This window comes from Bos mutus, chromosome 25, assembly GCF_027580195.1.
Source record: "Bos mutus isolate GX-2022 chromosome 25, NWIPB_WYAK_1.1, whole genome shotgun sequence".
Classification (NCBI taxonomy): domain Eukaryota; kingdom Metazoa; phylum Chordata; class Mammalia; order Artiodactyla; family Bovidae; genus Bos; species Bos mutus.
This window is the reverse complement of record NC_091641.1, coordinates 26,169,493-26,188,887: the sequence shown is the minus strand read 5'-3', so window position 1 is coordinate 26,188,887 and position 19,395 is coordinate 26,169,493. Positions and strand designations below refer to the sequence as shown.

At 45.8% G+C, this 19,395-nt stretch overlaps 1 protein-coding gene across 1 annotated transcript in view; it reads left to right on the top strand.

Annotated features, from left to right (window-relative positions):
• XYLT1 (xylosyltransferase 1) overlaps nt 1-19,395 on the top strand; it is a 349,260-nt gene that overhangs the window by 286,191 nt on the left and 43,674 nt on the right. The window contains 1 exon segment of the mRNA XM_070363107.1: nt 9,975-10,055. Within this exon segment, the coding sequence (XP_070219208.1) occupies nt 9,975-10,055 (81 nt within the window).

Below are 19,395 nucleotides of genomic sequence, written 5' to 3'. Positions count from 1 at the left end.
AACCAGAACATACATCACTTATATTACTGATAGGAATAAAAGCAGGTAAGATTTAAAAGGTCACATTTTGGTGGAAGATTGATAAGGAGTGGGAATATCTTTCCTCCAGCATTTCTAAGCCAAGGATATAGGGACTTCCTTCTGAAAACTTCCATTCATTGAACAGTCCTGTGGGCCAGGCACTAGGGGCATCATACCCCCAACACAAAGGCAACTCAGAGACCATTGTCATGCCCATTTTGCAGATTAGAAAACTAAGACTCAGGGAACCTACTTAAAATCCAATGGCAAGAAAGTGCCAAACATCAGAGAGAAATTTCTACCAATGCTTTTCCAAAAACAGATTTCACTGAAGCCAAGTTTTGGCTTTCCCACTTACATGACCTTTATTTTTAAGATTCAATCTTTTGATGTCCTCCCAAGGAGGCCTTGTCTTGTCCCCCTCAAAACCAAATCAAATAACTGGCTGCAATCAGTCGTTATAAAGGGATGCAGAATTTAGTTAAGCAAATGTTCTGCTCATTTGAGATGTCTCGTGGCATATGAGGAAAACCAGATTTCAGAGAGTTGAGATACAATCAAATAGACTTCACACACACACAGGGCTGAATGGCTATTCACTTCTTTGTGATTCCAGCAGCGTTCTTGGATCAGGCTTGGCCTCTAGGTGCTGATTCTTGTCAGTTACCTTTCCATTACAGCCATCTGGAGAAAGAGTTGATGTGTTAAGAGTTCCCACTGATAGAATGTCAGATAAACTGCCTGTTAGAATGGCTGATGTGTGCTTAAAATGAAAAATGTGTGTCTTAGAAATGTTCTGTGAAAGTGTTTAAGGAATGGCTTGCCAGTTCCTGCAAATGCAATGAGCATGTTTTAATTCTGCATGGTTTTCGCCAGTAACAAAGATAAAGCCAATTAAAGGCAATTGGGTTTTATTGTCCAGGTGGTTATCTAGTTTGCCGTCTGCCTGTGTAGAGAAGAGTTGTCCCCTGGTGCCTTTGTGATTTAGTCCACCTAGTATCTTCCCGCATCCCAAGAATCTCCGTTTGTCGACATCCCCTGCTGTCCCTACTAGACGACAGGGACTGTGGCCATCTGACCCAGTGCAGTTCCAGGGGTCTGGCATCTGACCTGCCGAAGTGGGGCATTGTGTTTCCCAGGAGAGCAAACAGAACTTGCAAAGTCTTGGAGTCACGAAAGAGCACTGAACGATTCTAGAACTTCAAGTCATCCCGAAGACTGAAAGGACAGGGCCAGCCCATGACCCACTTTGCAGCCTCGCTGAGGAGCTGGGACACTGTCCTGCAGGAGATGGAGCACCACGGAGGATATTAAGTTGAAGAAGGGGTGCAATAGGCTTATGTTTTACATCTTACGACTCCTTCCCCGAGGATGGATTAGAGAGGAGTTTGGAAGCTGGGGCGGCATTTCATCCAGTTCACTTGTCCTCAGGTGCCCAACTGTGGCTATAATTATGCCCATGGGATCTAGAAAGAGTCCAGCATCTAGCTTTGCCTGTATCCTTGGGTCTTTTTAAAATTTTTTTCTTTAATTTTTAAAATTTATTTATTTTTGTTTGCACTGGGTCTTTGTCACTACACTCGGGCTTTCTCTAGTTATGAGAGCAGGGGCTCCTCTGTAGTTGTGGTGTGTGGGCTACTTGTTGTGGTGGCTTCTCTTGTTGCGGGGCACAAGGTCTGGGTACAGCAGTGTTGTCTTCATAGCGTTGGATTGTGGGCTCTAAAGCACGGGCTCAGTAGTTGTAACACACAGGCTTAGTTGCTCTGCAGCACGTGGGATCTTCCCAGACCAAGGATCGAACCTATGTCCCTTACAGGGGCAAGAGGATTCTTATCCACTGTACCCCCAGGGAAGTCCAGTACTCATGTTTTTGCAGTGGAAATCCACTGCAATCAAATCAGGGGTTGCCTTCTCTTATCTCCAGCTGCCTTTTCCCTTGCCTCTTCAGAGAACCCTGAACTTGGCCTTTCCTCTAGTTGTTCTGGAGTTCTGGCCTTCCTGAGAGATTTCCTAGCAGGCAAGAAGACTTCAGGAAGGTTCAAGCATGCACCATCTGGAAAGTCGAGGAAAGTGATGGCAGTATCTCTCCTCCATCCTCAAAGAAATAAGCCTTATGGATCAGTTCAGTTCAGTCGCTCAGTCATGTCCGACTCTACGACGCCATGGATCGCCAGGCCTCCCTGTCCATCACCAACTCCCGGAGCCCACCCAAACTCATGTGCATGGAGTCGGTGATGCTATCCAGCCATCTTATCCTCTGTCATCCCCTTCTCCTGCCCTCAATCCCTCCCAGCATCAGGGTCTTTTCAAATGAGTCAGCTCTTTGCATCAGGTGGCCAGTCTTGGAGTTTCAGCTTCAACATCAGTCCTTCCAATGAACACCCAGGACTGATCTCCTTTAGGATGGACTGGTTGGATCTCCTGGCAGTCCTAGGGACTCTTAAGAGTCTTCTCCAATACCACAGGTCAAAAACCTTATGGATAAAATGGTCTAAATCCATTCCTGAGATAGGGTGCAGTGAGAAGGATCAAAGTGGCTGGGCTCAGATTGTAGATAAGAGCCTCAGAAAGGCCCACACCCTGGACAGAAGGCTTTATCTGTGCCAATTCCTGATGTGCAATGTATGCATGACAGAGGTCCCCTTGGAATGAAGTAGGGGGCTTCAGAAGGTGGCTGTGGTTTCCTGGCTCTTTATAAAGAAATGGAGCACATTTCTGCAGCCTATTTACCGCAGGAAAATGGGATTGAAAACAGTCTGCCCTCTGAACTTGGGTGATGAGATCTGAACTTCTGCTTCACCTCTTTTAAGACTTTGGCCAAACTGTTAAATCTGTGTGTCCCACTTCATTCACATATAAGCTAGTACCCACTTGATAGGGTTACTGTGGAAAGGAGGAGGAAGAGGAGCACTTAGCACATTGCAGACAACAAAAGGCATGTTTTCTGCATTGTTATGAAGTGTTTTCTCACTGCCCAGCATCTCCCGCAGATCAGAGACATAGGGAACAGCATTCCTGGCAGAGGGAACAGAACAGGCAAAGGCACAAAGTGGACGTCGTGCTGTCTGCCTCTGTGGGCGAAGCCCTGTCTGGGGGGCGGGCACTCTGCTGGGCTCGGCAGCTGCATCTGTGAGCCACGATGGCTGGTGCTCGCCTCGGGTGCTTGTTAAACGTGCTAGTGAATAACTGTTGAGTACTTACTGTGTGTCAGGTCCTGGAGGAAGAGAACAGAATTAGACCCAGTGCCTGCTGTCCTCATGACTCTAGCCAGACTCCTGAAAAGCACTGTTCAAGGTGCCCAGTTGAAAATAGCAGGCATGGGATTTTCTGCACCCTCCCCACCCCCACCCCTTGCTACTTGACAAAAGGTTCATTTGGGTCGCACTGGTTGTTGGTACCTTGGGGAAACCCAGCTGGCCTGCTGAAGAAGCCGGCCAGCCTCCCCTGCTCTATCTCATTCACAGTTTCCTTCTTCCTCCACATCCTGGTGGCAGCTGGCTCGGGTCCTATGTAATGATGTGAGCGCCAGCCATGCCCTCATGAACAGTTCCACATCTGGGAATTTAATCCTACAGAATCTTACCCACAAGTGGAAAGATAAATGTGTGATGATGTTCATAGGAGCAATACCCGTATGGGGGGAGGTGGGTGAGAAAGCAACCTAAATGTCCATCACTAGGGGATTGGCCATGCCCGTTCCATAGGCGTCTGTGCAACCACTGAGAGAATGAAGTCTTCCTGTGTGTCCTGATCAGACAGAAAATGATACATCATTACATCAAAAGTCACGTGCGTGCATGTTCCCATCTCTGTAATTAAAAATACATGTAAACACTACAGCATCTACTTCATAGGGTCATCATGAGCCATAAGTGGGTTAATAGGTGCAAAGTGCTTAGAACAGCATCTGATCCACACAGTAAGCACTCAAGTGTTAGATCCTGGAGGAGGGCATGGCAACCCACTGCAGTATTCTTGCCTTAGAGAATCCCATGGACAGAGGAGCCTGGCGGGCTACAGTCCACGGGATTGCAAAAGGGTCGGACACGACTGAGTGACTAAGCACAAGTGTTAGATACTATTTTTACCTCTGCTCTTATTTCATTCTCTATCTTGCTGTAGCCTAAGTTTCATAGTTATAATTTTAAAAGCACAGGAAATGGTTACAATTAACCTTCCCACTACCGTGGTTTTCTGTACTCTTGGGTTCCTCATAGAAGGATGGAAGGTGACATTTCTCCTAGCGTCACACAGCCCTCGGCAGATCCATGTGGCTGGGGTCACAAACTTGTCTTGATTTGCCCAGAACTGTCTGATTTTAAAATGAAAAATTCTGTGTCCTGGGCACCCCCTCAGTTTTGGGCACCCCAGGACAGATGACCATTCTCCATATGCCTTTGGTGGCCCAGTTGCTTTAGGAAGAATACAGACAAGGCATCATTATTGCTTTTCATATATTAGGAGAAAACATAAAAATAATACATCCGAATGGAATATTATTTAGCCTTATAAAGGATGGAGATTCTGACCCATTTAACCACATGGATGAACCTTGAGGACACTGTGCTATGTGAAAGAAGTCAGTCACAAAAAGATAAACACTGTATGATCCCATTTATGTGAGGTCTTAGAGTCTGACTACTCTGAATATTCAAAGAGACAGAAAGAAAGATGGTGGCCAGGGGCAGAGGGGGAAGTGGGGAGTTGTTTAATGGATTCGGTTTCAGTTCTGCAAGATGAAAAGAGTTCTGGAGATGGATGGTGGCGATGTGTGCACAGCAGCTTGAAAGTTCTTAAGACAACCAAGCTGTACAAACTGAAAATGGTTAAGACGGCAAATCTTATGTTACATGTGTTTTGCCACAATTTAAAATTTAAAATAAATTTAAAATATAAAATACATGTTAAATATTTTAAATAGTAAAATAAAAAGGTACATCCACTACCACGAATACGGTTGCATACAGTAATGCTAAGGTGGTATTTAAATTGAACAGCCATAGCAAATAACGGCACAGATGATACCCTCGTGGAAGAAGTTGGGGAAATAATGTAATATATTCTGAGCTCAGACTGAAGGCACCTCAGTCCTCAGCTTGTGCTGTTCCACAGGCCCCCATCTGCTGCCCCCAACCACATTTCTGCTCCACAAATGGCCCACCCATTGCAAACAGGAGGGCTAAATCCAGTGCCCTCTGGGGTCTGGGGATGCCTGGCAGCATCAGTGGTTTGAAATCCTGAGTCCTGACATTCACGATGCTCTGCGCTGAGCTTGGCCTTAGCACCGTCAACCTCACCAGCAGCCATGAGTACCTGGTGATAGGGCCTTAGCGTCTGTTATCAGGAGAGTGGTGTTGGGCACAGCGCGGTGGGTAGGAGGGACCCGGAGGAGGGCAGTTAGCTTGGTGTTGGGCTCCTTCTAAGTGAGGCGGGGCAGGCCCACCCTCTTCACCCTGCCACACGCTGCCAGCAGACAGGCTGGCCTGGGCCTGGGCTGGGTGCCCGTGGACCTGAGAGCTATACCCCTCCCTCCTGTGTGTCCTCACGCCCAGAACCATATGCACATCAGACACAGGGGACAATGCGGTGACCTCTGGGAGCCAGTTCTAACTCTGCCACCAGCTGGGAGACTGTAGACAAGTTCCCTCCTGGGGGGCATTTCCCAAACCATGCTCTGCAGAACATTCATGGGTGTGATGCTCAGAAAGCCTTCCAGGTTCAATTCAGGTTGGGTCTTCTACTGCTATCCCCAGTTCAAAATGTCTTAAGCTTCTGATGCTCACGATGGCAGTAATAATACTATTAAACAGCAGTTAACCTTTATCAAAAGGCTTATATGGGCTGGATGCTACCGCATGCATCTTAACACACTTTATTTTATTTAATACTCCCAACACCTGAGGCTTATGGAGATGAAAGTAACTTGCCTGAAATCTGGGCTCTCAAGAAGAGGCCATGGGGAGAAGATGAAGGAAAGAGGAAGAGAATTAACTACCAATATTCATGCTCGGCTTAAAAGCAGCGCTTCCTAAACTTTAAAGGGCACACACATCACCTGGGAGTCTTGTTAAAAGGCACGTTTTAACTCAGTAGGTCTTGGGTGGAGCTGAGGTAGGGCATGTCTAACAGCAGTGGGCTGACGCTGCTGGTCCCAAGACCAGGCTCTGAATGAGGAAGCTTTGGAACACTTGAGTTTTCTCTTATGCCTGAGATGAGATTCATTCCCTCATTCATGCACTAATTCATTCATTCATCCATCCATCCATGTGTAGATGCCATCTAGTAGCAAAGAACTGGAACTTTGCATTTGGAACCAGGTTCTAATCCCAGTTCTGCTCTGTTCAGTAAATGAGCGTTTTCTTTGAGCCTCAATTGCCCATCTATAAATGGGAATGGAACACATTTTAGAGATTCTTCTGTGACCATTAAACGTAATAAATTGTAGCAAAAGTCTGCCTTGGGGGCCCAGGTCATGGTGGACATTCCATAAATGGTGGTGCTTCAGGAGCTTATTTTACTATTCATGTGTTTATTTAACCCTTTCAAGTGAGGTTTCTAGATGGTTCCAATAGATTTGTTTACATTAAAACAAATGTATTTATTAAAATTATTTGTCATATATATTTACTTACATATTTCCATAAAGATGTCCCAGTAGCTCCAAAAGCTATAGTGATGGGCCCCAGGGTCCCCACCATGAATGCGAGACGTGTCTTCCAAAAGGTGGAAAGAAATTGAGGAGGAGACAGCCACACATTGATGAGCTGCACACACCACTTGGCAAATGACTCCACCAGAAAGGAGGAGTGAGAAATGCTTGTGAAGGGGAGAGAGCCAAAGACTGGGTAAAATGACAGCCAATCCCAAGCTGTTAATTATCCAGAGGGAACTAAATATTACGTAGGCAATTATCAACAGGCTTCTGAAAGCCACAATAGGGAAACCTGGTCCCCAGCCTAGTCCCTGCAGAAGGGCTCAGGCCACGGGTTTTATTTAGCATGCAGGGCAGGCTCTTCACCCAAGGAGGGGGCGGTGGCTGGGTCACCTTCGTGTCCAGCCAAGCCAGGACCCAGCGCTGTGCTTTGAAAATCGGCTTTACCCACAAGCTCTGGACCTGGAAGCCGCAGCCCCCTCCCCACCGGCCCTCCCTCCCCGAAGATGTCATCTTTTGAGATGATTTCATGTGGAAGCATCGCTAAGTAAATTCGCTAAATGCCTATTCATCCCTGTCAGATGGGGACGCGGTGAAGCGGTAAATGTGAAAATGGCCCCAGCTCGGGGCCCTGAAAGGCACTTTCTGGGGCTGCCAAATGAAGCCGCAGCCGATGACCCTGGGAGGCCTGAGGCTTCGCGAGAGGGGGTGCGGGAGCCCCGGCCCGGCCCCTCCAATCCTCCCACTGAGGCCGCTGAGAGGCCCCTGTTTATTATTCCTGCTGCCAGGGACCCATTCAGAGGTTAACTTGTCCCTGTATTCATCGGGAGGACAATAATGAACTGTCGCAGAGAGTGGCGAAGGGGTTGGTAAAGAGGCACCTCTAAGCCATGGAGCTGGAACAGGCCTCTGTGATTTGGAAAGAGAGGTTGCTTAATTTCCTTTCCAGGCTGGTTTAGTTTCCACCTCTCCAGGACCTTCAAGAAGCCCTTTGCCCACCGCTCTCCATCACTGGGCGTGAGGCACGCCTGGGCTTCACCCTGCCCGCCTGCGGAGATGCTCCACGTGGGCGCGGACATGTGGGCTTGGCTTTCTGTCTGCGTCCCCAGGCTGCACCCTTGCGCATATCCGCAGGGCTAAGCTGTCTGCGTTTGTGCCCCTGTGGATTTACCTTGTTGCAGACATGCGGGGTTTTTCTGGCATTTGCCAGCCACTAGAACGGCCGGTTTTGAAGTGGTTGATTTCCACACTAGGACCGGCTGTCGGCAGTGCTGGGTTCTGCTGCAGCATCTCCTAACTGCTCTGTCCCCCCTCCGCTGGAATTATGAGTTGGTCAACAAGAGTTGGCCAATCAGAGAGCAGGGGCTTGGCGTGGCGCGACTTCGGGTGATGCAGGGAAAAGAGAGAGGGAGGGATGGCTGGGAGCGGCCCCTATAGGCTGGTGAGAGGCCAAGAGCAGAGCACCTTACATTTATTGTGCACCTACTGTATGCCCTCATGTACCCAGTTATCCATCAGCGTGTATATCTACTTTGTGCAGGGCAGCCAGGTGAAGGCTGTCACTCAGAGGTTGAATGACTTACCCTAGGACACACAACAGGGTCGGGAATGGAGCTGAGATCTATCTCCAGCCCCTTCTGCTTCCAGAGTGCAGGCATCGCTTTCTGAGGCACCCACCTGCCCCCCCCCACCCCCCACAAAGTTCTAGCCTCCTTTCTCTTCCCAGAGATGCACCTTCACCTGTTCTCCCAATTTGAAAGGATGGTTAACCCTTTCCTTCTAAGTAAACCCCCCCTACCCCCAGCAGAGAAGCTGATGATAAAGGAGCTGTCACTTCAGCACCATTTACCTGTTTGGGTTTATTCAGCGTAAGAGGCGACTGCGTTTCTGGCAGATGGAGACCCATGTGACTGCCTTTTAAAATACTGTCACAGCTGTATGCACAAGCTGATTAGCTGTGACTACACTGCTAGTGCTGAGATTGATGGCGATAAATTTGGGATAACAATGCTGGGAACGATGTCACCTGTTTGTATTGCACTTCATATTTCTTAAAGCTCTCTCAATCAGTAGCCCAGGGGCTAGGGAGGATTTAGCATTCATTCATTCATCGATGCATTCGTTTCTCAAAGTGCATTTGAAGGCGTCACTTTAAACTCATCTCACCATTAGTCATCCACTCATCCAGCAAGCATTGCTGTACCTCCTACTATGATTACTGTACCTCCTACTATGTGCCAGTGATGAGCGAGTTTGATTAGGTTCTGTCCTCATGGAGCTTACATCCTAATGTAAGCAAATTTAGCCCTTTCAGATGGTGATGAGATCATATGTAAATAGAGTGATATGTTAAGTGAAGGGGAGCGGGTGCTGCTTTAGGTTGGGGACCTAAAAACAGCCTTTTTCATGAGGTGACATTTGAAAAGAAATCTGGATGACAAGAGCAGACATAGAAAGATATGGGGCAGAATTTCCCAGGCACAGTTCAGTTCAGTTCAGTTCAGTCGCTCAGTCGTGTCTGACTCTTTGCAACCGCATGGACTGCAGCATGCCAGGCCTCCCTGTCCATCACCAGTAAACTCCTGGTGTTTACTCAAACACATGTCCACTGGGTCAGTGATGCCATCCAACCATCTCATCCTCTGTCATCCCCTTCTCCTCCTGCCTTCAATCTTTCCCAGCATCAGAGTCTTTTCCAGTGAGTCAGCTCTTCCAATCAGGTGGCCAAAATATTGGAGTTTCAGCTTCAGCATCAGTCCTTCCAATGAATAATCAAGGTTGATCTCCTTTAGGATGGACTGGTTGGATCTCCTTGCAGTCCAAGGGACTCTCAAGAGTCTTCTCCAACACCACAGTTCAAAAGCATCAATTCTTCAGTGCTCGGCTTTCTTTATAGTCCAACTTTCACATCCATACGTGACTACTGGAAAAACCACAGCCAGGCACAGTGAGAGCAAAGGCCCTGAGGTTACTTTGTATCTGCCACCGAGATATTCACTGATGTCCTATTCTTTGCCAATCCCAGTGCTGGGTCCTGGGGATTCCAAAACAAGTAAGACACTACACTAATTCTCAAGGAGTTCACAGCATATGGGAGTGTGTAGGACACAAACATACAAACAGTCCATTTTAGCATACTTTGGTAAACTTGGTGATGGAGGTACATGAAAGAAGATGCCTCATGCACCTTGCAAGGTATAAATGAAGGAGGGGATGTGGTTGCTGTGACAAAGAAGGGAGCCAGTCACAAGTGTCCATGGTCTCTGGAGGCTCTGACTTTCCTCTTGGTTTGCTTCCACAGGACAAATGACCAGCTGGTGGCATTTCTCTCCCGATACCGAGACATGAATTTCTTGAAGTCGCATGGCCGGGACAATGCAAGGTAGTATATCTTCCCTCTACCCTTGTGCAAAAGAGAAATGAAATCTGAGTCATCATTTGGGGGCTTCCTTCTAGACTGGTTTGATGCAACCAGAAATAAGTTGAGGACGGGAGAGAGGCATGGCACGGCTGGGCCTTGGCCCTTCCTGTGCAGAATCTGAAGTGGTCTCTCCTGCCAGCCAGAAACAGAGAGAACAGCAAATGTGTCTCATCATGTCATATAAGCATTTTCATGAGCCCGTGTTCTCATGGCAGTCCTCTGAGGAAAGTAGGGTAATCATTTTATACTCATTTTATTGGGAGGAAGACCGAGGCCCATAGTTCAAGTTCATGATGCCCCATGAACATACATTCAGTTTGCCAGTCATTCAGCAAATATTCACATGGGGCCAAACGTGTGCCAGGCACCCTTCTAGAGGTGAATGAGACAAAATCCTCACTCTCATGGAATTTACTTTCAAGTAGGAAATTGAAAGTCTTACACCAGAAGGGAGTTGGAGTCAAGGAAACCAACTTTCCACCCTGTGCCTTCACCATTGCCTCACTCTTGCTGTCTAAGTTGTGGGCAGGGATTTGAGGCAGCAGAATCCTTTGTGCCTCTCTCACTTAAAACTGAGCGAAGCAAACAGCATCACTACAGACCCCCTCGTTGTTGTTGTTGTTCAGTCGCTCAGGCATGTCCTACTCTTTGCGACCCCATCGACTGCAGCACGCCAGGCCTCCCTGTCCATCACCAACTCCCAGAGCTTACTCAAACTCATGTCCATTGAGGCGGTGATGCCATCCAACCATCTCATCCTTTGTCGTCCCCTTCTCCTCCTGCCTTCAATCCTTCCAGCATCAGGGTCTTTTCCAATGAGTCAGTTCTTTGCATCAGGTGGCAGAAGTATTGGAGGGTCAGCTTCAGCACCAGTCCTTCCAATGAACATTCAGGGTTGATTTCCCTTTGAGTTGAGTCTAAATCTCTGTGGCCCTCTGCTAGAAGGGCTACAGTCTTGAGCGCCCTCTGTAGGAGAGATCACATGATCCGCTTCACCATCTAGAAAGAAAAAACCATTACAAACCCACTCAGGATCACTCTGCCAGCTTTTTAAAAAGGCTTATTTATTTTTAATTGGAGGATAATTGCATTACAATGTTATGTTTGTTTCTGACATACATCAACATGAATCAACCATAGGGCTCTGCCATCTTAGAACATTTTTCTAGCGTTGAACTCAGAACTTAATCTGACAGTTCACAGGATAATTTTAGCATGTTAACGTGTTCTGTTTGGCCTTGGGTCTGGTTTTGTTCTGTTTAATTCAGGTGCTTCATCTGAAGATTAATAGCCCCATTTAAAAAAATAGCAATGTTTCCAGCTCATCTTAAAAGATCCACTTAAATGTCCACTTACTCTGTGCCTGAATTTTCTCATGAAGGTTGTATTGTCTTAGACAAAGCCTGTGTTCTACAGGACCCTGCAGTTCTTGCTGCCTTCTCCCCTACCTGGTCCCAATGCCCTTCAGTTTGCCCATCTCTGCTGTTGGTGTTCTCCACCTCTGCTGCTGGAGGTGTCTTTCTGGCTGGCTCTGTGATCCACTTTGCCCAGATATCCACAGCAGGGAGAGACAGAGGCAAGCAGTGGGCTCCATTTCCCAAGTTTTCAAGAAGTAATCCCCAAATCCTTGGGTTGCATCACTTTCCTTAATTTTGACTTTGACTTCATCCAACTGTCTGTTGGATCCATCTTGTCCAACTGACAGTCTGCATTCTTTACATTTAATAGCAACCCCCAGACTTGAGGATGCTCTGTAAATTAGCACAGATTAGTATAGCATGTTTTGGCCACTAAGCTGGACAAACCTGGGTGGATAAAGAAGATGTACACTGTAATACACTATAGCCATATAGTGTATTGTGTTCCTGCTAAGTGCCTATCACTCTGCTGGCCCCTTTTCACACAGGATCCAGCTTTATTTTTATAGTCACTCAGATTCCATGGAGGTGGTAAGTTATCAGAACTAGCCCAGATTTTGGTTCCCCACCCTTAGATAGAGAATGAAGACCCTTATTATTTATAATACATGGTTTGTGCAAAGTTACATCATGAGAACAAAAAATCCACTGTAAGTTGATAAACTTGTGTCTAAATTACATCCACCCTAGTATTGTTGTTCTAGCCTACTCAGTATTTATTCTCTGTCTGCTATTTCCAGGCACTGTGCTAAGAACTGGGTATGGCACAGAGGTTAAGATTGTGAATTTTGGGAGTCATATCTCCTGGGTTGAAGCCCTGATCTACCATGTCCTGGCTGTGTTGCATTGGACTGGTGACTTAACCTCTCTGAGCCTCTTCCCTTATCTGTACGATGGACATATTAATGGACTTATACTCATGAGATCATTGGAAGGATTGAATGAGATGCTGTGTATAAAGCATTTGGCACATCATAAATCCCTGTGATGGTGATGGTGGGGTGGTGGTGGTGATGGTGGTGGTGATGATGGTGATGGTGGTGGTGGTGTCATTGATGATAAACATCAGACTGAAATACTGCAGGCGGGAGAAATAAATAGTCGATGTACAGGCCAGGGTTGTGCCTTTGAGTTTTGTGAGTACGTCTTGTCCAGTTGATGTGCCTCCGGAGTTGACAGGTGTTACCCAAATGGCACAGCAGGATACAGAGCAGGGTAAAGACTCAGGCTCAGGAGATATCGCTTGCACCTCCCTCTAAAACCCTAAAACCCAAGGCTCTCTGGACAGAAGAGCTCACAAGTTCCAACACTCATGCATGAGTCCTCAGCCAGGATTCACTCACTTAGATGAATTGAGGGTTTAATAGTAAAATGAGCCATCAGCCGCCACTGTCTCCTCTTTGGCAGCTGAGGGCTCCCTGCTGTGGGAACAAGCCTAACCATGCACATCTTCCCTTGTGTCACCCACAGGGGCACCCTGGGCGAGGTTTGGCTCTGGTTCTGCACTGATTGTATGTTAGGAAAAACTCTTTTTTTTTTTTGGTGGGAAATGACAGAAACTCAGCTTAAACTTGATTAAAGGGTAAAGGAAGTTATTGGATGATTCAACTAAAACACTAGTATCTGACTTTGGGCATTGCTGAATCAAGCAGTTCAAATGATATCGTCAAGCCCAGACTCTGTTAGTTCTTTTGAAAATTATTTCTTATTGGTCTGGAGAGGGTTAAAATAAAGCAAACACAGCACATCAAGTAGTCAGGTAGTTCACTAGCAGAAATATTTTTTTTTAATTGAGGTATAACTGACATATTAGTGTCAGGTATGAAGGTGAATGTGTTCGTTGCTCGGTTGTGTCCAACTCTTTCTGATCCCATGGACTGTAGCCCACCAGGCTCCTCTGTCCATGGAATTCTCCAGGCAAGAATACTGAACTGGGTTGCCATTTCCTTCTCCAGGGGAGCTTCCCAACCCAGGGATTAAAACTGGGTCTCCTGCATTGCAGGCAGATTCTTTATTGTCTGAGCCATAGCATTCAATATATGCATATATTATAAAATCACCACCACAATATGTCTAGTTAATATCCATCACCACGTATAGTTAGTTTTTTCTCATGATAAGAACTTTTAAGATCATAGCAACTTTCAAATATGCAATATGGTATTATTAACTGTGGTCACCATGTTATACATTACAGCCCTCGACCGTATTTATTTTATAACTGGAAGTTTGTTCCTTTTGACCACCCTTACCCTTTAACTTAACTTCCATTAGTTCTCTTTCCCTTTGTGTGGGTTTAATTTTCTGGCTTCAGATGGTGACCCTTCTCAACATATTAGCCTCATTTTACTGATGAGGACACTGAGACTCAGAGAAGTGAAGTGACTTGCTTATGCTCACACAGCAAGGGCAGGGCTAGGACTCAGGCCTAGAGGAATGTGTCCCCAGAGCCCAGACTCAGAAGCCTGCATGATGCAGCCCATCTGTGCTTGGGTCCTGCTTTCTTCCAATATGCTGGGTGGCTTCGGAGCAGCCACTCTGCTTCTCTGGGCTTCACTGTGTTGGACAGATGCAGTGGTTGAATGAGATGATCTCCAAATGCCCTCGCATTCTGATGTTCCATGCTTCAGGACCAGCCCTTGCAAAGACAATGTGACAGAGGCAGAGAGTATAAAAGACGGGAAGATGGAGAGAGACAGAAGCAAGCAGTGAGATACAAAATAGGCCACAGGGTGCCTCCGTTTTTAATCCCACGTGGTTTCTAATAGCAGTTTTGACCTTCTGTCCCTAACTCGTCTTTAGCAGTCAATTTGGACTTCCAGCTCCCGCTGCTAAGAGATGGCATAAAGGCAAACTAGTATTTTAATAGCTGCCCAATTGGTCCTGACTGTTCCTATAATTAAATGAAGGAGAGTGTAGTGTTCACTCTATTTCCTTGTATTCCTCCAAAAATCAAGTGGCTAGACATATTGAAAGACATGCAGCGCAGTTATCATTTTCCCAGATAATCTCTGCAGGGCTAGCAGAAGCAGGTGCCCTGAATAAGCAGGTCTTGGCAAACATCCCCAGAACTCCTGGTTTCTGCTCAGAGAGCATCAGAGAAGTTCCCCCAGATCTTGGTAGACTGATCAAATCTCAGAGTATGGGACCTCTTACAGGGAGATGGAAAGAAAAACTTATTTCCCTTAGCCAGAATAGTTTCTGAGACTTTCTGGCCTTGGTTGGTGTCAGTGCCCAAATAATTTAAGGTCACCAGGATCCCAGGGCTCAGTCTTGGGGCATAGTGTGGAGTATTGGTAACAGCATGGGCCCTGGAGTCCAGACACCTGTGTCAAAATGCCAGCTCAGCTTGTGATAGCCAGGGCACTCTGACAAACGGCTTCGATTCTCCATGCCTTCATGTCCTCCTCTTTATAAGATCCAGACATGGGGGGATTGTCTGGATCACATAAGATCCAGTGATGTAGGGATTGTGGAGGACTGAGTAGCCTCACAGACCACAGGAAGCATCTAGCCAGGTGCTTTTCAGTGTGTTATCCCATTTCAGAGATGAGTACAACTGAGGCTTGCAAAGTTGCTTTAACTTGCTCCAGGTTCCACACAGCTGGTATTGGAGCCTGGTTTGGTCTGACTGTTATCACCGCATTTTAGTGACTACATCTGAGAGGACCTGTTACTTTGAGTTCTTAGGGTGTGCAGCTGAAAGAGCAAAATTCTACTGATTTTAAGCAGAATTATTTTTTAAATGAACAAGGGAGGAAAATCAGCCCATCCCCTACTTTCTAGAGTCAGCCTCTCCTAAATTGTGTTCATGATCCACACATGAGATTATTTGGGGGAGTTCATGAAGGAGTGTCATGGGAGAATTTGTATTGAGTTTATGTGCATCAACAAAAATTTATATAATTAATCCAGTACTTCACAGATATTATGCTTAGAATAAGATTAAGTTAAAAAAAAAAAAAGAACAGTTGAAGCTATCTAAAGTTGGTTTAGAAAAAAAAATATTGAGGGCAGTCCCATACAGAGTTCGTAAAGCCTATAGCATAGCTGTTAAGAATCTAGGTTCTGGAACCAGACTGCCAGGGTTCACATGCTAAGCACTCATCAGGTGTGTGGCCCTGGGTAAGTTAAATCAATCACTTGTGCTTCAGATTCTTTATCTGCAAAATGGGAAGAATGATAATAAAGCCACCCTCCTAGAACTGCTGCAAGAATTAAAGCAGGGGATATGTGGATAAGCTCTTGGAATAGTTAGGTGTGCATATTAAGTTGATGATGGTGGTGATGATGGTGGTGGCGATGGGGACAGGGCTGAAAAACCTTGAAGATGGTGTGTATCCACATGATTAACATTTTAGAAACACTTTTTACAGTTCTTAGAGAAAGATCTAGTATTTCAAATGTAAAAAGCCTAGACCAGAAGGAAGCTAGGAAGGGTCCCAGCTCTCAGGTCACAAGTGGCATAAACAAGTTTCTTCCTGTTCCCAGGTCTGGGATCCACCTGCTAGACGTGGTGGTGCCCCGCTGGCATCAGAATGGCAGCTAAGCAGATTCGCCAGCTCTTCTCTCTGACATTGAACTAATCTTCGGGCCCAAAGCTCCCTTGATGTATAAACAGGCAACTGTTTAACCAAAAATTGGCAAATCCATCGAGAGCCTGGCCAGGAACCTCCTCCAAGCAAATCTGCTTTCAGGAGGCCCGTTGGTGCCAGCTTGCTTATCAGGAGAACTCTCTCCCCATCTGTCTTGTAGCACCATGATTGATGGGAGGAGATAATTAATATCTCATCTCCAATGGGGAAAGCAGATTGCATTCCCCTCTCTCTTTCCTTAAACCCAACTGGTGAGTTTATCGCTGTTTGCATGTTCACTTTGTTTAATCCAGTTATGGCAGCCATGTCAAAATAAAGCTTAGCATCACACAGGCACCCGCGCAAAGCTGTGTACACAGCTCTGTGGGCCTCCTCATGAGTTTTGAAGTCAACTTTAGAACTTTTCTGTTTTCGAAACAATACATGTTGAAGTTAGACCAAAGACTAGAAGAAAAGTTTGTGCACTGTCATCTCTGAGATAAAGAGTATGTTTTTTCATTTCCTTTTTTGCCTTATCTTTGTGTTCCATGCCTAGGGAGGCCTACATTACTTTCTTAATTAGAATGTAATGCAGTAGATATTGTTTTTAAATTTGTGTGAAATTTAAAATAGGGAAAATCAATTAGTCCTCAGTGGGCCTTTAGACTCTCAGAGGCACAAGCTGATTCAGGCCCTGAGTACTATAAAGAGCATGGGTCACCCAACCTGGGGTTCTTGGTTCCAGGATTTGGGCCCTGAGTCTGCATTTCTGCTTAGAATGGTTTTTCTTTCATTCCTGAATGTGAAACTCAAGTCAACTTTCTTCACCCGGAGTGTATGTAATATAGGGTTTACTGTGTGCAGATACTGTCCTAAATGCCTTATAGATATTAATTCTTTCAATTCTCACAACAATCCCATGATATAAGTACAGTTAGTATCATGCCCATTTTCTACATGGGAACATCGAGGCTAGAGAGATTAAACAACATACAGTTTGGGAATGGGGAAACAGACTTGAACGCAGGTGGTCTGGTTCCGGGGTCTAGACTCCAGGCCACTGTGCTACACTGATTCCCTGAGTATGTTCATCGTGGAGTTTCCTGCCACGTTCAAACCACATGTTCTTATGGAGGACATGCTCCTTCCACCAGTCAGGTCAGACCTGCCTCTCCTGTGGCTGGTCTCCTCTTACGTGAGGTGGTGAAGCTGAGCTTCTCCCTGTAGCCCTCACTCCCACCACTTTAGCTTCTCTTCACTTATTCGGGCTCCTGCACACACTATTTCTGCCTCCTATAAAGCTCTTCCCCACAACTCTTCAGATGACTGGTTCCTTCTCATCCTTCTTGTCAGGGTCGCCTCCTCAGCAAAATCTTCCCCAACAATCTTCACTAATTAAGTCCCTGTCTCTTTATTTTCTGACACTGCACTCTGTTTTCCTGTATAACACTTATCACAAATGTCTAATTATATGTTCATGTATTTTGTAGCTCTTTATGACTACTTACTTATTTATTAGAACAGTTTTACAGCCTTGTGGTAAAGAGTGTGGAATCCAGAGCCTGACTGCTAGGTTTGAATCCCTCCCTTACCACTGACCAGGTGTGTAGCCTTGGGAAAATTACTTAACCTCTCTGTATCTTTGTTCTTGTAAAACGAGCTCTCATAGGATTGTGATGAAGACTAAATGAGAGAATATACTTTAAGTGCAAGGAATAGGACTTAGAAAGTAGTAAGTGCTCAATAAATGATAAATATTACTGATTTACCTCTCATTCTAGAAGAGACAGAAGGACAGGGCTCATGTCCATCTCCTTTACAACCATATTCTCAGCACATAGACTTGGAGAGCTGCTGAATGAGCAAATGACTCTTTTGGTCTTCCAACTACTGCAGAGTAGGGACTGACAGATGACTCCAGCCCAGGTCAGGAAAGGGCATAACCCATACTGGCATGTGAGAAATGGCCAGTGGACCCCTTATGGAGCTGCAAATTTAGGAACTTAATGACCTGAATCCTCACTGACTTGTGCCTTGGAAAGATGGGAGGGTTTCATATTTGTGGTTCTCAGACAGAATCAGGGTGCATGTGAAACTTGTCACATCTGCCACCACAACCAAGGGCATCACAGGAGACTCACTGTGGAGGCACTGGGTTTCTGTCCTTGGTGCTGAAATGAAATTGCTTTTCAGAACATAAAGGGTTTCTCCTTAGCCCTGACGTGCCCTACACATGCCTGTCTACAAAGTCCTAGAATACAGAAGAGGAGCGATTGAAGTTTTAATTTTACAGCTTGATGATGGAAAATGTTAAGTATCTTCATTCAGTTGTGTCCAATTCTTTGCGACCCCATGGACTGCAGCATGCCAGGCTTCCTTGTCCATCAGCAACTACTGGAGCTTACTCAGGCTCATGCCCATTGAGTTGGTGATGCCATCCAACCATTTGATCCTCTCCCGTCCCCTTCTCCACCTTCCTTCAAGCTTTTCCAGCATCAGGGTCTTTTCCAATGAGTCGGTTCTTTGCATCAGGTGGCCAAATTATTGGAGCTTCAGCTTCAGCATCAGTCCTTCCAATGAATATTCAGGACTGATTTCCTTTAGGATTGACTGGTTTGAACTTCTTGCAGTCCAAGGGACTCTCAAGAGTCTTCTTCAACACCACAGTTCAGAAGCATCAATTCTTTAGTGCTCAATTTTCTTTATAGTCCAACTCTCACATCCATACATGACTGCTGGAAAAGCCATAGCTTTGACTAGATGGACCAAGCACTTGCTAAATGCTGAGTACTACACTAAGCCCTCTCCATATAAAATATAATCGCATTTAAACTCTGTGAGACAGGTATTATGATGATCACTGTTTCCCATAAGAAGCTGAGGTGTCTTGTATTCAGGTTGCCCAAGGTTAATGGCAGATCCAGGACTTGTACCAAATATTCTGGCTCCAGAGCCCCAAGTTCGGCCCCTGTGTCCCATGGCTGTTTTGTGTGGGCCCTTCACTAGCTGGCTGACTTCATACACTGTGTTTTCATGCTTTGCTTCATGATTTTATGTTTAAACTGAAATGCTTAGGTTGTACTTATACTAAAGAGTAATCTGGGTTCAGTGACATATCACTGGACAAGAAAAGAAAAGAAGTATTTTTATAGGCTGTGTGACTTTGGATGACCTTGGCTCATACATCCTCTCTGGGCCTCAGTGTGTTGGGGATTTTTATCTATAGATAGTTATATTAACTAATTGCTGAGATTTCTTCTTGCTCAAACATGCTGTAAAATCTGAGGGGCAGAGTTCTTCCTTTCAGAA